The sequence below is a fragment of the Phymastichus coffea genome, unplaced genomic scaffold (assembly GCF_024137745.1).
Source record: "Phymastichus coffea isolate CEN01 unplaced genomic scaffold, Cenicafe_Pcof_1.1 PCOF00007, whole genome shotgun sequence".
Classification (NCBI taxonomy): domain Eukaryota; kingdom Metazoa; phylum Arthropoda; class Insecta; order Hymenoptera; family Eulophidae; genus Phymastichus; species Phymastichus coffea.
The window spans coordinates 1353111-1370294 of NW_026706818.1; the positions used below are offsets into that span (position 1 = coordinate 1353111).

At 44.0% G+C, this 17184-nt stretch overlaps 1 protein-coding gene across 9 annotated transcripts in view; it reads right to left on the minus strand.

Annotated features, from left to right (window-relative positions):
- LOC131669021 (inactive dipeptidyl peptidase 10) overlaps window positions 1-17184 on the minus strand; it is a 1674792-nt gene that overhangs the window by 76950 nt on the left and 1580658 nt on the right. For all 9 annotated transcript variants that reach the window (XM_058943594.1, XM_058943586.1, XM_058943627.1 and 6 more), the window contains one exon: window positions 15245-15405. In XM_058943594.1, the coding sequence (XP_058799577.1) occupies window positions 15245-15405 (161 nt within the window). The remainder of the gene's footprint in view (window positions 1-15244; window positions 15406-17184) is intronic.

The following is a 17184-nucleotide window of genomic DNA, read 5'->3' on the forward strand; positions in this document are numbered from 1 at the left end:
TAGCCCTGGCCTACTCCAACGCGGTAGAGGATATCCCAGCCAACAAGTCGCGGGCCTCGTCAGATGATGACAGCGACGCCAGTTCCGAGGAGACTACCGTAGACCTCCCCCAGAGGATGCTACGCAGGCCGAGACGGCCGGAAGACGGTGCGGCCCGTAAGGGCGAGGATTCGCCGGACCGCAGCCTGAAGCACGCCAACGAGTCTTCTTGTTTCGCCCTGGCGGCCGCCGAACGCTTGGAGGCCATCCTGCGGCAGCGCGGCTACGGCCCCGAGGAACGCAACGTCGCTACGAGCCTCAAGGCCAAGGTAGACCCAGCCCCTGCGACGAAAGAGCCACCTACCCTCGAAGAGGAGTGGAAGGTCCTCCAGGCTCACTTCACCGCCTGCAGAAAGGCGCGGCTAGCCGCGGAAAAGGAGGAGGAGAAGGCCTACCGAGACGGACTCGCCTTCATCGACCGTCATGGGCCCCGCGGTCTCGCTATCGCGGGAACCTACGCAACCAGGCTGCAGGAGGCCATAGAGCTCAAGGCCTACCTCCAGGAGGCGATCCCTGAATGGCGGAAGGAAGGCGAGGCTCGCAAACAGCGCGAGGAGACGCGGCAACGCTTACGAGAGGAGCAACGTCGAGCCCAGGAGCACCTCGAGACGGTGAAACGGCAGCTCGCAGCCTTGGGCGACCCACCGACGTCCCACTCCCGTCGAGCTTCCAACCAGGCCATCCCGAACGACCGGACGCGCCGCACGCCAGGCTATTTTGCCCTGCAAGGAGCCGCGGGAGACGAGCCGTGCAACCGCTGGGCCGGTCCCCGTCCCTACCTCTTCGGCAAGCGGGCTTGCTCCACTTGCGGCCTCACGGGAGTACCTCGAACCTCCGACTGCCCGAACTGGTCGAGGCACGAGCTTTGGAGGAGCGGCGGACAGAAGCCGTACTCCTATAGCACGGTCGAAACGCGCCAACGCAGGGAAGCCTTCCTTCGGGATCGAGAAGAGTCGTCGGTCACCCACGCGGACGACGGCGACAGACGAGGTGTATCCGAGCACTAGGTCTAAACCTAAGCGCTACGACCATCCTCGCGACCTCGCCCTCGAAGTTTTCCCCTCAAGAATCAGGCATTGACGCCCATGTTTTCTTTTCTTTTCCCTTCTCGTTTTCTTTTGTCACGCGTTACTATTAGATTTGCGATCCGCGCGAGTAGAGAGAGTCGCGGTAAGCTACGTTCCACCTAGAGTTTCTAATGTATAGATAAATAAAACATATTTTTTTACCACTACGATGTCTTGATTTTTCTTTATCAATTAATTTTCCTTGCTTGGTGGAGAGAGACAGGTTTTTCGACCTGGTACGCCCTGCTACCCAGTCTGGGGAAGGGGCATATAACGAGCGGCCAGACCCTCGTTATGTCTCTCTCTCCCCATACATAATTATAATTATTCTTATGTATATAATTGTCTTATATTTATCCCACATGTATGGCAGCCAAAGGTAAGTCAGAGAGAGCGCTAATAGAGGGCGAGCTAGAGAGAGAATTCGGGAGGCCGGCGCGACGCGCGCGAGCAGAAGAGTTCGGAGAGGCGCGCGATAAGGATTCCTTCTTGTACCGGCGACTTCGAAGCACGTGGACGTGTGACGAGCGGCTTTACTTGTGCTCGCGATCCTTGTTATCCGACTTTACGCGACTAACCTCTTGTGACTGACTTTTCGGTTGTCTGCGAGTACGCGAGTGTCCACTCGGTGTGAGATATCGGTGCCGAGATTACCCCTAGTGCCTTTGGCGGGCTAGTTCCTGCGACCGCGCGTGCGAGCCTTTAAGGCCGCCCGCTTCTTGACTGCACCCGAGCTGTACACTGCGCGTCATTGCGAGCCACGTGCGAGGCTGAGGATATCGCCTGCAGGGCTAACGCCGAGATATTATTGTAAGTACCTCCTCGAATACATGTCTCTCTCGCTAGCTTTCGCCACTCTCTCTCCCGCTTACGCTGCGTATTAATTTTGTATTACTCTCCGTAGTAAACTCGACGTTATTTGTATATCTGTTTTCTTCTTTTGCGCTTCCTTTCACCTATCGTAATCAATCCCGTTCCGTCCGGCTTTCGCACCTAAATTTCGTGATTATTCCAAAGCGCCCATAGGACTACACGACGCTCTCCGCGGGCCAAGGTAACAGACGCTGCACCACGACGTTCCTGTTGCCGCTGGGCTAGGCTTTGCGCAGCCTATTACGAGGCCCACACCGAGCTGTTTATTCCCCTCGTAATTTATATAACGAGTGACCCGCGCTGGGTCAAAACCCCGTTATAAAATTTATTTATTATTATAAATAACGCAATCCACGTATTTGAACCGCCAAAGGTTTTTCACGAAACCAAATACAGTTATTTATGAAAAAAAAATTTTATTATGGTTAGTGAAGACGTTTCTAGTCTAAAAATGCAATAAAAAAAGACAAAAATTCATTTATTAGTATAAATAAATGACAATGCTGTTTTCGCATTGGAACAGCTAGTGTTTTAGGCTGTATTAGCTTTTTGATATGCCTGGGAGAGAAATCCCATTCCTATATATAAAATTAATGTTAAAAATTATTTAATAAATAAATTCTGTAATAAATTATAATTATTGCTGAAACTTTTTTAATAATAAATTATACAACGAATGTACACGGATAAGACGTTGAATCGAATTTTACACTACTTGATGAACTATTTTTATTAAAAAATTATTTAAGAGAAAAATTCTGATTAAAGGAATCGAGTGAAGAATTTAAGTGATAGGAGCCCATGAGATTCAACCAATAACCAATCTCTACGATCCTTCAAACAAATTTTTTTTTATCTAGCAATTTTAGATTTTTTTATAGTCAGTATTTTTAGGGAAAGATTTAGTATTGGATTGCTTAGTGTTTTTCAGAATACTTCTTCCAAGTGTTTTTATCTTCTCCTTGTTTTCTTCTTACTGCTTCGTCTTTGTCTTTAAGGTTTGTATATCCATTACTCTAGTTTTGTCATATTTTTTTCGTTGATTGGCTGCGAGTTATTAACACGTTATCAAGATAGAACTGCTTCATCAACTTGGCGTTGTGTAGTGCACACCGAGGTTTGAATGATCTGTTATTATGTGAACATACTGTGATAAATTTAGCTTTTTTTACTGTTCCGTAGCCGAGATCGTCAATGTTGCAAACAGGCAATCTGAATCTCTCTACCCACTCCTTGTTTGTGATTTCAGAGACAAACACATTTTTCGTTTTTCTTAAAGTTCCTTTTATGATTTCAGCAATTGCATTGTAAGACCAATTATCCGAATTTCAAAAGATGCCATGAAGATGACGTTCATACCAAGAGTTCTCCTTCCTGTATTTCTCTGTTAGTCTTTTGAGAAAAAGGGCGACTCGAAGAGTCGAACTAGGCGTCGTACTCAAGAGGAATGATGGCTAGCTCCTTCAAGATGAAATCGTCTCCAAACTATCTGAATCCCTGCACGTCCACCACGGAAGACATTTTGAATATCGATGATTGCTCGTGCTGCACCTGATTTTATATCCGTATCTCCTCTCATCGAGTGATTCGTTTTGTTTCGAACAGTCAATCACTATGACCGGCACATTTTCAATGAAATTTTTATTGTAGAGAATAGGTTCCACATCTTTATTGTAAGAATTTTGAAAATTCGTAAACATATCGTAGAGCAAGACGTATTGATTTTGATTGATGTTAAGATTTCTATATGGATGGTACTGTGATTTGAGAAACAGTTTGACGTTGCTAATATTACAGTTATCAATTTCGCTAGCAATGGTAGATTTCTCATCCTTCTGTATAGTTTGAAAAGCCAATACAACAAATCGTGGTTTAAAAGCTGATTGGAAGTTTTGACGGTCTAAATGTGTCTCGATGTGGCCGATAACTTTGGATATTCGTAAAACTTCCAGAAATGGAAACTAAGTGATTGGTCTATCCTTGCCTATGCAATTCAGCAGTTTGATTTTTTGTCTATCTGGCAGAACGACATAAGATATTAACTACTCTATTTTCATCAGTGTAATTATAATATCTTCGTACGTTACAGGATCATTTGTTAAGGGATCTGGTATAAATTCTACTATGACAGCATTCGTGTCTATTCTTGATCCATCTTGTGATAATTAGTTTATACTTCATATTGTTGTTGCTCTTGAAAGAATAATTTCTAGCTATAACGAAATTCGCTTACGTAGCCTGATCCTCACTATTTTTTCATAGTGCCAAAACCACTGCATAAACGTCGTCCTACCCCCAGCTCCCTTTTCCTTTTCATAGCGCCGAAGCCGCACGCAGTTATTTCTATTTTTCTTCAATGTTAATACGAAAGAATAATTTTTTAAGGTGATGAGAGCCCCATCTTCTCCCTTATCTGTGAAGTACTCCATTTATTATATTATATTTAGCTCCTCCAATCATTTAGAAGCTTACAATATACTCTACAGAGAATTTAAATTTGTTTCTTTCGATATAATTGATGAAGAACTTGTGGTGCTGCATCTTGTCAAGTAGTTCTTCGTAGAGCTTACGAGGTCTGTCCGGAAAGTATTAGACCTACCTTTATATTTTCGTGCTAGCATTATTCTTTATCATCTGGTGGGTGGCATCCTTCAAAATAATCCCCACTTGATTGAATAACCCGGTTCCATCGATGTTTCCACTTTTCAAAACAGTCCTGGAACTCACTTTTAGGGATAGCCTTAAGTACACTCGTCTCATTGTTTTCAACCATTGTTTTGTCATCGAATCGGTGTCCTTTGAGTGGTTTTTATAGTTTTGGAAACAGCCAAAAGTCACAAGGGGCTATGTCGGAACTGTATGGAGGTTGTCGAAGCAAAGCGATATTGTATTTGCTCAAAAACTGCTAAACAAGATTGGATGAATGCGCTGGCGCATTATCGTGATGGAGAAGCCAGTCACCACTTTCCCAAAAGTGCGGCCGTTTTCGTCTTACTGCATCATGCAAACGTTTCAAAATATGAACGTAGTATTCTTTATTGATTGTTTGACCTGTTGGTGCATATTCGTGATGTACAACACCTTCACAATCGAAACAAACAATCAACATTGACTTAACATTGCTCCGACTTTGACGTGCTTTTTTTGGTCTTGGCGATTCAAAATGCTTCCACTGTGAAGATTGTTGTTTTGTTTCAGGATCATAACCATAATCCCATGATTCATCACCTGTAATAACTTTTCTAAGCACATTACACAGGTCAACATGATTTATAACGCACGAACATGAGCAACATATTCCGAAGGTTTTTGATGCGCTAAACACGAACCTGGCATCAAAAATGCTCTATCACTTCACATTTTCGAGATATTCTAACCTAAAAGTGCGAAAAACACGTATTTATGCTGTTTTAGAAATTATAATACACCGCAAAACTTTTTTTTTGCTAAAAACGAATCTAACCATCTCAAAGTACCGCTTCTGCCCTTTCCAAAGCATTTTTCAAATTTAACAAATCTTTTTTTTTCGCGGAGATATCATCGAATGCAGTTCACCACTTTAGCAATTTCATAACAACTGTACCAACAATACAAATATAACAGCCCCACGAAAATAAGTCATATGTGAGCAAAAGTGCAAAAGGTAATACCATTACATTTGTGTTTTTGGGGTCGCTGAATCCGAATCCACGATTCATTTGACCTGATTAGCTCAGGGGTCAAATTCAGATCAAGGTCAAATCAAAATTATCCCATTAGGGATCCCGAACGCCTCATGTTGTTCCGGGCTCTAGTTCTATGGTTGGTCTTCGTGAAAGCCTCCTAAGCGGAACCTTAATCTCGCTTTTGTGCTCTATAAATCGTGCATACCAACCCACCATACCCAAAAATCTACGCAGCTGTTCCAGATTTGTCGGAACCGGATAATTGACTATCGGGAGTATTCGGTCGGGATCGGGGCGAAGGCTCTCGCAATCCAAGCGATAGCCTAGATACGTAACCTTGGTGCAGGAGAAATCCGATTTTTCTAGATTGACTTCCAAACTTACCCCGAACAAACGACTTAGCATGTGCTCCAACCATATCATGTGGCTCTCAAAGTCCGCGCTCACGATCAACAAATCATCGAGATACGAAAATATATTAGGCTCATATTCTGGACCGAACAACGCGTCCATCGACCTCATAAACGTCGCAGGTTCGTTAACCAGCCCGAACGCCATCCTTTCAAATTCCCATAACCCGAGACCCTTGGCCATAGTGGCTTGGCATCGGATATGCATCTACTTTGGTTACCTTATTCACGGGCTTGAAATCTAAACCAAAGCGATATCTACCGTCCGATTTCCTAACGACGACTGGCGCGCTGCACCATTGGCTATCCGACGGCCTAATGATCCTGGCTCTCCACTTTCGCATCGTCTCTTCTTGCGCGAACCTCAAAATCGGAGGAGACATTCGTCTAATCGGCGTTTTCATCGGCCGCACGCCTCCCACATCGATCATATGCTCGATTACGCCCGTTACAGCTGGAGATTCTCCCTGCTCAGGGACGACTCGGCGGACCAACACTAGAATTCGTTCTCGCTGAGACTGCTCATAGGTCGTTAAACCAGCGCACTCCGCGAACACGTCGACCACGCACTGATCGGAACCCGCGAGAGGAACGCATTCACCACGATCACCCGTCCGCCACTAACGATTCTCATAATCGATATTAAGACGCCACTTCTTCCAAAAATCTACTCCGAAAATGATATCGTGATCCAGCCAAGACACTACGCTTACTATCAATTCCTCGCATCTACCGCCCACATCAAAGACCAATTTCAGATCACCACACATGCTAGGTTTCTCTCCCGAGATTCCTTTCACGGAAATCGGTCTCAATCGTGATTTAAACCTCCTATCGCAGGGCCTACTACTGAGACCTGCGCTCCAAAGTCAAGCAACGCCTTGTACGTGACACCTGCAATGTCAACGTTGATGAAAAATCTATTTTCCTACATCTATTTCCTACATTTCCTACATTCGCTACATGCGCCACGTCCGGGTCGCTTGGCTGTCTATATGGCAACTCCGCCGAACTCGGCTCGGTCTCTCCTTTCCCCGAAACAAACGGCGCGTTCCCGACTACGTTCGTCGCCTCCAACGAAATATCGGCACCATCGGTAAGCCCCCCGTCTGTTCCCGAGGCAACAGCCACCGCCGAAGCCTGCCCAGCCGTGGGCGGAACGCACGAGCTCGTCTCACTTTCTACGACACGCGCCACGATCCCGCGCGACGGTACATCCTCCGCGTTTTCATCTCGTGCCCCGCTCGCATCCACCCTTAGCTCGTCGCATCGCGCCGCGGGCTCGACGATCACAAGAACCGTAACACTGCCCTTCTGCGCGAATCTTGCAAAACCGCTCAGCCTCTCACCCACGACCGCCACCTGATCTCGGCACATATTTACATCGGACGTCGAGTCATCCTGCTTGTTGGCTGGCACGCTCGCCCCCGACACAATATCCCCGCTCGTCTCCCTCATCCGCGATAGCCCCAATACGCAAGGCCAACTAGGTACGGAAACGGACAACCGTGCGTCTCTCACCGCCTCCGAGCACGCGCTCTCCTGCACAGCGTCATCCACCACTCTCAGCTGTGCGCATTGCTCAATCACTTTCCTCCAATACTCATTCTTGGATGTGCGCACGTCCACTACCATGAGCGTTTCCACTATCCGTTCGACTCCTTTAATCGCGCCCGGTCGCGAATCGCCAGCGGCTGTTGCTAAGCATCCGCTTAATCCGGTGGCTAATTCTTCTTTTTCTCCCAATTTCTCCACTGCATCCGCTCTACCTGGCCTCGTTCACCGAAGGACTTTCTGAACACGCAACACCCGCTGAAGGGTAGTTAAGCAGGGGTCGTCGTGCGGTCAACGGCTCCCGTCTGCAAGTTTTCCTGCACAACCTTGCCGCAAGTTAGACAAGTTTGAAAAACGGATCCAACCCTGCCGCACACCTGGCAAACCAGTGTCTGCTGTGCCTGGTTAAGGGGACAATTATTCGCATAATGCCCTGCCTGTTTGCACCGATAACACGCGCCCGCCGGTCGGTTCTGATTGTTCGGGCACCCCGATCGTCGGTGACCCTGTGCACCGTATCCAAAGCAAACTCCCGAAAAAGGGCGACCGGAACCTGGCGCAGGCCTATAAACGGCATTCTGCGCATTACGCTGCTGTGGTACTAAACTCGGCGGCAAACCGTCAATCGGGGCCGCCATTGAAACCATCTGGGGAAGCAGTCGCAAGCTCCTCACAGCCGGCGCATTCGCGCTCTGACCTTCTCCACAAGTTCCGGAGGGTTTTGATTGCTGCGGGTTTGGCTAATCGGCCGTCGCAACTGCGACCTCGCCGCTCTCCTTCTTGCTCCTTTTCACGACGGCACTGCGGTTCTTTCGCGAACTTTTCTTTTTCGGCTCTTCTCTTTCACTATCATTTCCTTTATTCTGCTCTATCACGGCTACCGACGCCCTTCTCGCATTTTTCGGCGATCCCGAATATGCAGCCATTGAAATCATAATCTTTTCCGCTCCAAACGGAGGCTTCCAACGCTGCAATCGCTCATTCTTAATTTCAAACTGCGCGCCTATCTTCTTAAATTCGCGTATATCTTTAAATATCTTGCTACCCAGAAACTGCTTATACTTCGGATGCAGTCTCTCTATCAACAAAGTGAGCTGTTTCTTCATCGATGGACGCGGGTTAAAATGACGAATAATGCTTTGGAACGCAGCCACGTACTCATTCAACGGCTCGCCCTGACCCTGCGTTCGCGCGGCAAGCTCGTGATACAGATCCATCCGATTCAACCGCCTACAGAAATCATTCTTAAAGTCCACTATAAATTCATCCAGAAACTCCCACGACTCCTCGTTATTTTCCGACCACAACGAAGCCTTAACTGCGATCGTAGTAGCGATGCTCTCCAGCACCTCCTCGTCGGTTAATCCATAAAAGCTCTGGTACTTTTGCAACTTGACCAGGTATTTCTCTGGAGAAAGGCCGCCCTCCTTCGTGAACCTCACCGGCCAGGCCCGCATTGAGAGATCCGCCGTCGATGCGCCTAATCGCGCACGCCTCAGACTTCCTCAGCCAGGCTCGCCTCCCAGTCGGTCGTCGACCCGAGCGGCACTCCTAATAAACTTCCGAATCGGAGGAAAATCGCTCGTCATCGTCACTGTCCGGACCAGCCAACTCCTTCTCGCCGCGCTTAACACTGCTGCGGGTCGCACCCGCAAGGCTCGCAGAGTCATCGTCGGCGAGCAAATCGCGCGCGCGCCTCTCCCATGACACGCCACGACGCGCGGCTCTCAATCTCGTCTGCGGTGTACTCGTGGAGCGATGCCCCATCATAGTCGAATGCGGTCTAGAACACTCCGCCGTCTCCTAAATCACGGGCAGTATCGCTAACCAAGGATCCCTTGGTCGCGGCGCTCGCCGGCGAGCCCCCCACGCGGACAGACGTCATCTCCATAGAAACGAATACCTCTGGCAGGTTCGAAGCCCTATAAAAGGACTCATGAGCCGGAGTGCCCGCATCCCTCTTACCTACTTGCTCCGGAGAATGCTTACAAATGCCTCCGACCTAATCTCCCACTACCCGCGCCCTACTGACGGTATCGCGACCACCGCCTCTCCCTGCGCGCTAGCTTCATCTTCTTTACCGAAGCTCCTGTATGGGAAATCGGGGACCCTTCCCGACGCAAAATCATCAGGTCGCAACAGAGGGTCAAGGTCGGGCCTCTTACATGCCAACATAAACCGCAACTCGCGATCGTGTAACTCGTCAATTGTACCGCGCGTATTGAGCCGCCTCATAGTCATGAGGTTGATCAACTCGACCGGCTCGGTTTCCTCGATCTTTTTCTTCAATACCTTCACGCGTGGATCTCACAGAATACGGCGCATCTTCACACCGTCTTTGCACGCAAGGGGCATCGCGAATCAAAGAGAGGCCCACCCACGCGGCACTGCTTACTACAATAAATAAACTCTTCTCTTCTGCGCGTTACCGTGGGAGGGATTCTCTTCCTCGAGCTTTAGCTCGAGAAGCTCCATGAGTCAGTGGGTTGAACGCTCAACTCATCACAGTCACATGAATAAAAATTACTGTCACTCATCATATATCTAACATGCAAAACTACTCGCTACTACAAACCGTCCACACACACACTTAGCTCACGCCTCTATCCGTTATATCTTGACGGCTACCGCTCCGGTTCAAATTTTAGATCGACGTGCAGGCCGCACCGGCAACAACACACCGTAGCCGTCACGACGCCGCTGAGAAAACTCACTTCTCTACGTGCCTGTAAACAGACGCGCGACCCCAGCGAGCGCATGACCGTAAACAAAATAACGGGACTTCGCGACCTTTCACTGCCCGCACCCCGATCCGATACTCGACGCGCGATAATAACGCGCGCACTCATCCAACTCTTTTACTCCTCTAAATGCGTAAACAGCGCGCCGGCAACCAACAAGTTTCTTCTATGCACACACAATATTAATGTCCCACTGACGGTGTAAACATCGGACTCGCCAGCAAGCACATGCCAAGCGAGTCGATGCCTAGCGAGAATAACAACAATAACACCACTTGCGCTTGCCTACGCCTACTTATACTAAGTCGCCAACAATAAAAAGAAAATTAATTCGCACTACTGACCATTTCCGTTACGTGGTCGACCCCCGTTCCTCACAAAGGATGCCATGTCATGAGTTTTCTCCCGTTGCTGGAGAACACGACGGATTCTTTAGAGATCGGAACCCGGAAGGCCAAGCTTCGCGGGGACGCGATAGGCAACGTTTCGACGCGCGCACGATGGAATAGGCAGGAATGTTCAACACAATAATAACTCACAAATTCGTTTGATACATATATTTATCTACACAGTCTAACAATTATAATCAGTAACTCGACGTAACAACAATCGCGCTCTCGCACTACCGCAGCCGCGAGTTCCTGCGGGAAATCGCATGGAACCCGGCTGGCGCGATGGTTACAAGCTATTCTCCACGTTTCTCCATAAGCTCTCGAGCGAAATAACCGCTGAGCCTCCCTATCCTCCGCGGGTTTCCAGCGACGCAATCTTACAAGAGAGAGAAAAAAACTTGACCAACCTTGAAGAAAATCTGCTCGATGTCCCTGGATTGAACAGATGCTGGTAGCTCGTTCACTTTTTCTTGAGACAGAAGTCTCGTGGCAAACAGCTGCACCACGTTGCACACGCGTCGTAGAATCAAATTTCGCTCGCTTTACAAAGGCAACAGAAAAAACCAAGTAATCAGACGGCGCGGATAAAGCGTGCTACGCTCATTCTTTGTCGCAGTCTACTGCCGGGCACCGAGCGCCCCCCCCCCCCCCCCCCCCACCAATAACCCTTGAGTAGCGGGCAATCGGAGGCACCTCACGCGTGCTAACCCTGCTGGCGTCCAAATCATATCCTGGTTCCCTCTCTCTCTCTCTTTCTGTCCGGGAAGGGAGAGACGATGTCGGAACCAACGGCGTGAGCCGTTGCTCTCATCACATTTGTATAATGCAATATACTTTACGTAGATTGTAGAATATTTGATCGTACTTATATTATGATTTAGTAAATTATTATACTGTACAGAACGGAAATGAAGAAATTATAAAATTTAGTAATGAATAATCTGCTGAGTATTCATTGATTTGTATTAATACTAGATCACCCATCTACTGAAGAAAAATATTGATACTTCACTTTTCTGTATTTTAGATTTTCACCTTATTGTGAAAAGCAAGCAGCGATGAACTTTGATTTTTCTAACTTTGTTTATTCCGATTAGATGATTTTCAACACTAGAAAAGAATTATAAAGTGTACGGAAAAAATTTTATCTATCATTTGAGTTATAAATTTCCAGGGGGAGTAGTATTTTTTCTATGATTATAGATGTCTAATTAGATCCGTTCTATTAAATTTTTCGAATCTTAGAGCACTGATATTGGTAGCAGGGAAAATATTTATTTGTGTTATAGAAAATTATAGATCCGATGAGCGTTATAGCTCGAAAAACACTCGATACATTTTCAACTTCGTAATAAACGTCCCTAAAATCCATGTATATTTTTATTAGTTCACATTCAATAAAATCCAAATTTTTGGCCCGCTTTATTGGATCCGACATTTTTAATATTTGTAGAACTTTTAGAGTCTGACATCATATATCTTACTAACATATATTTATTGACCAGTGATCCCAAAAATTCACAAATCCACAAATGCAGTTTTCGGTTTACATTTTGCCAAATATGACATTTTCCGTCAGCCACATTGGACGCCATGTAGAATTTTTTAAATGTGACTTCATTTTCGTAATCAGCGATCCTTAAAACCTTAAGATAGATAATTTTCAGTATGTGTTCATCTAGTTCAGCCGCTAACAGATTTATGGAAACACCCTTTTTTGTATATATTTGTATCTGCTGCTTTCCGGATTTTCTTGTGTATATGAGGCCAAAAGGTCATCTTCGTATCGAGGGTTACCCCAAGGCACTTGATTTCCCTCTTGGTCTCCATCTCGTATGCCCCATAGTCAAGTGAAAATTAATTCGCACTACTGACCATTTCCGTTACGTGGTCGACTATTTATTTTAGTTTTTATTACTGGTTATTTATAAACTAAATTATTTATTTATTAAATAGTAAATATTAATGAAAACGAATCAATTTTCGTTTGTATACGTTTTTTCAGGTCAACCGTCAGTTCCGTTTTTTCTGTTGCGAGTTGCAGTCCGTGGTCTATCATCCATCGTCCAACTCATCTCATGGTCTGGTTCAACGTCAGCTGCGCCAGCTCGGGGGATCTCTCCGAAATCACCGCTGCCACGTCATCAGTGTAGGCGACAAGGTCACTCCGAGTGGCCTGTATCGCGTTCATCAGTCTCGGTCTCAGTAATTGTTCAAAAAGTTAACTAGTCATGTTAAGTAAACTCAACGGTCGGAAGACCGAAGGCGTACCAGGATCGCTCCTACCTTTTGGGATAAGGAAGAGCCTTGCCTCTTTCCACCGGTCCCTGAGCGTTTCTATTGTCAAGCACGTGTTGTACAGGTCGAGAAGTATCACCGACCGTAGATGAGTCACGAGCCAGAGGATCTCGGTCGGTACTCCGTCTGGTCAAGGTTTTGCTCACTGTTTTCGTTGATTATCGTGGCATAGTACATCAAGCGTTTTTTCCGCAAGGTCATATGGTCATTAAAGAGACCTTGAAGTTATGCGTCGTTTGTGACAAGCAATAAAAAAAAAAGTCCAGAATTGTGGAAAAACAATTCATGGATTTCGCATCACAATAATGCACTTGCTCATTCATCATTGCTTGTATCGAACAATTTAGCCAAAAACAAAACTACAATCCTGCCTCAGGCATCATATTCACCGGATATACTTTTTCCTGTTTCCAAAACTCAAGAAACCCATGAAAGGACGGAGGTTTGAAACGATTGAGGAGATAAAAACAAATCGCTGGATGAACTCAAGGCTATATCAGAAACTGTTTACCGGAAGTGTTTCGAGGATTGGAAAACACGTTAGCACAAGTGTATTATATCTGAGGGGGAGTACTTGAAAGGGGACAGTATAAATATTAATAAATAAATAAATATTTTTTCATAAAAATGAAAATTCACCTTACTATTTGAACTCACCTCGTATATAGCATCGATTATGCTAGTCACAAAGGTATTGATCAAACAGATGATGATATTCAAAAAATTTTCCTTCAGAATCGTTGCATTACATAAAAGAAGGCTTCCCACCACATATGCTAGAGCTTTGAGTAACTGCTATAATACGTTAATTCGAAATTTGAACATACACGAAGAGCTGTGTAATAGAACAAGATTAAAAATTATTCATTTATAGAAACATTCAATGTCAAATTATTACTGGAGATAATACCGGAAAAAAAGTTTTTCTACCAAAAATAACTTTAAATACTAGAAAAAAATTCGTCTTTACCATATATCTTTTACAGAAAACAGTTTCCTATAGTGTTAGCTTTTTGCATGACTATATATAACGCACAAGAAGGAGATTTCGAGTTTGTTGGAATATACACTGACAGACCATTATTTTCACACGGCCAATTATATGTAGCATTAAGTAAATGTGAAAATCCTAAAAATCTGTCTGTTCAGAATATAAGTAATATGAACATAATCAATAATGTAGTGTGGAAAGAAATATTTTATCATATTTTATAAATGTTATGTTCAATTAATGTTAAACAAATTTCTTTTATGAATTAACACTAATAGGGACACATAAAAAAAAACGCGCCGTGGTATTTATCTCCTGATGATGTGAAAATAATAACAAATGAAAATATATTTTTTTTGTTTCTTATGTATCATAGTAAAAATTTTGTAAAGCATTTCGCCGAAAGGGGAGAGGGAGGAAAGCCAGTGAAGAGGACCCTACAAAAAAATGCGTAAAAACAGGTTGTTTCTGATAATATTTAGAAATGTGGGAGAGAGATGTGGTCCACTTTAAAAAACGCCCTTACGACTATATATACATAGGTAGATATACGGTCGACCATAAACAGGGTGGACCAGTTTAATTGATCCACTCAAATATATTCAGAAATAATCGGTAAAAAAGTATGGTTTATAGAAAAGTTGTCGCGACTGAAGGGGACCGTCTAACTGTAAAGTTGTTTTTGACCTTGAACTTTACTTTCAGGGTCATTTGGAGGTCAAAGGACTTTTTTCCAACGGGAACCCTTATTTCTGACTCTGGACTTAGAAAGAGCGAGAAATTTTATCTCCGAAACGATATTACCAACATTTTTTAACGATCCTTACAATGTTATATCAAGGTCACATGCTAAACAATACTGTGGTTCCTATTTAATATCATTTTCTCATAGAGTAATCGTGATTGATGTACTTTCACAAGAAATAACCTAATAACCTAATAACTCAATAAACAATAACTCCAATTACCGAATAACGTAATAAGTTAAAATCAATAACCAATAACTAAGAACCTTAATAACCCGATAATTCAATGATACAATGACTGTGAATAAATTCAACGTGAGTCCCCTTGCCTGTCACGGGGGGGAATGTTTAACGTCAGTCTCGTAGCCTCTCATCGGGGGATGCTTATTTAACGTGAGTCCCATAGCCTTTCACTTTTATCATATTACGAATCAAAATTCGAAAAAGAAAGATGGCGGATTAGTATACCATATAGCTTCCATGATATTATGGGAGCAATGCTGATTCCGCAGTGGAATACATCTTGATCAGAATGAGCTAGAGCATGAGCAGCTACAAATCCACCATAACTCCAACCCCATATTGCAACGCGTCGTTTATCTATGAAATGCAATGAGTCACGTAGATACCTGAAAAAATTATTATCATACTGAAGGAATACAATTTGAAGAACTTAATATTAAAAATTTGTGTTTAATGATTGTCTTTCAAGTTTTACTTTTTCAAAAGTTAAAAATAAATAATTTTATATATTTCATTTTGACTCGGGTAGTACAAGACGGCCGTGAACTAAATTGCAAAAGTGCGGAATAAATATTGCGAGTAAAATACGAAGGTCACTACAAAGTCAGTTCACAACTCCATACTACACCGGTTCAACAATTGGCTATTTCATTTTGAATTTTACATTTGAATTGTGAAATCTTTATTCTTAATCATCTTTATTTACTATTTTTTATTCTCCACAAATTTATATACCGAATATTATATCTACATTGAGCTATAGTTATAATTTAAAAAAATATATAATGTGACAATTCGAAGTATGCTGCTTCTTTGTCACCGCTCATTCGAATTTACAATCTAATCTTCTATACTTATGAGAGACCCCGAAGCACTGCAAGGTACTTTAAGGACAGTCATAGTTTATTGTATAATTTCATTTTTTATTTTATTCTAATTTAATTTAATTTAATTATTGTTGAATATGTTTGTGTGCATGTGCAGGCTCTACTAGCGCCACCGTGACCGTCCTCCTCTATGCGCCACAACGTGGACGCACTTTTCAACGAGTAGCAGCAATAGCGACAACTACTGTGTTTTTCATCTGTAGCATTACCTATCTTATGTAATGTTAGATAAATAAATAAAGTTAGAGAGAGATTGTGAAATACTAGAGCAAAGCCATTGTCTTGTGTGACTTATTTAATTACCATTTGAAAAGGTTATCAGCACCAGGTTACGCTTCCCCGGCGCGAAAACAAGTTATTTATTAAAAAAGTGAGATTTGCAGTGTCCGCGAAAAAGAGGTGCACCGCATTCCCGGTTTAATGATTGTTTATGCAAGAGAGTGAAGCTTAGAGTGATGCGAAAAAGAAAGAAAATTAGAGAAACAGAGTAATTTTTAGAGACGACGGAAATATCGAAATAGCAGAACAGAAAAGTGCGGATTTTCTGTCGCGAAATTAAAATTAAGGCATGCGAATGTGAGTGAGATAGAGTGAAAAATATAATAACAGCCTTAGAGAAGGGCATAAACGTTAGTGATTCTGGAATGTCCTAGAGTAGTTGCAACGCAAAGCCATTTTTTAGAGTTGGTGTTTGAGTGACAGTCGAACAAAGGATTCGACGCCATGACACCTGGCTAGAAGCACGTGCCGACAAGATTTCGCACGACAAAGAACACGTGATGCGCATGCGCCAACAGTAAAGAATATTAGAGACAAAGAAAGAGCGTGACTCAGAGAGCGAGCACTACTAAGGTCCGTTCACAACAAGAGTTGCGACACGTTACACAAAGTTCGTATTTTGAGTAAACTTACGAAAATTGAGACGTGTTCACAACGGGAGATGTGATAAGCTACATAAAATAGATACACTTAGAGTGATTGATTCGAATCAAAGCGAAAACTCGGTATAAAACTGCATGCGCGTTTGAGTGTGAGCTCACTACAGTGAATATACAGGGTGAATCATTTTAATGCATGGGTCCAAATACTTTCCTGATTTTGCATGATAGCGAAAAATGGCACGAATAAAGGTTCTAAAGTTTAGAGGGGGTCAACCATTGGTGACCTGGGAATTGTCTTTGAACTCAAATTTCAAGGTCATACTAAAAGATACTGTGGTTGCTATTTAAAACATATTCTGATAGAGTAATCGTAATTGATGTACTTTCACGAGAAATA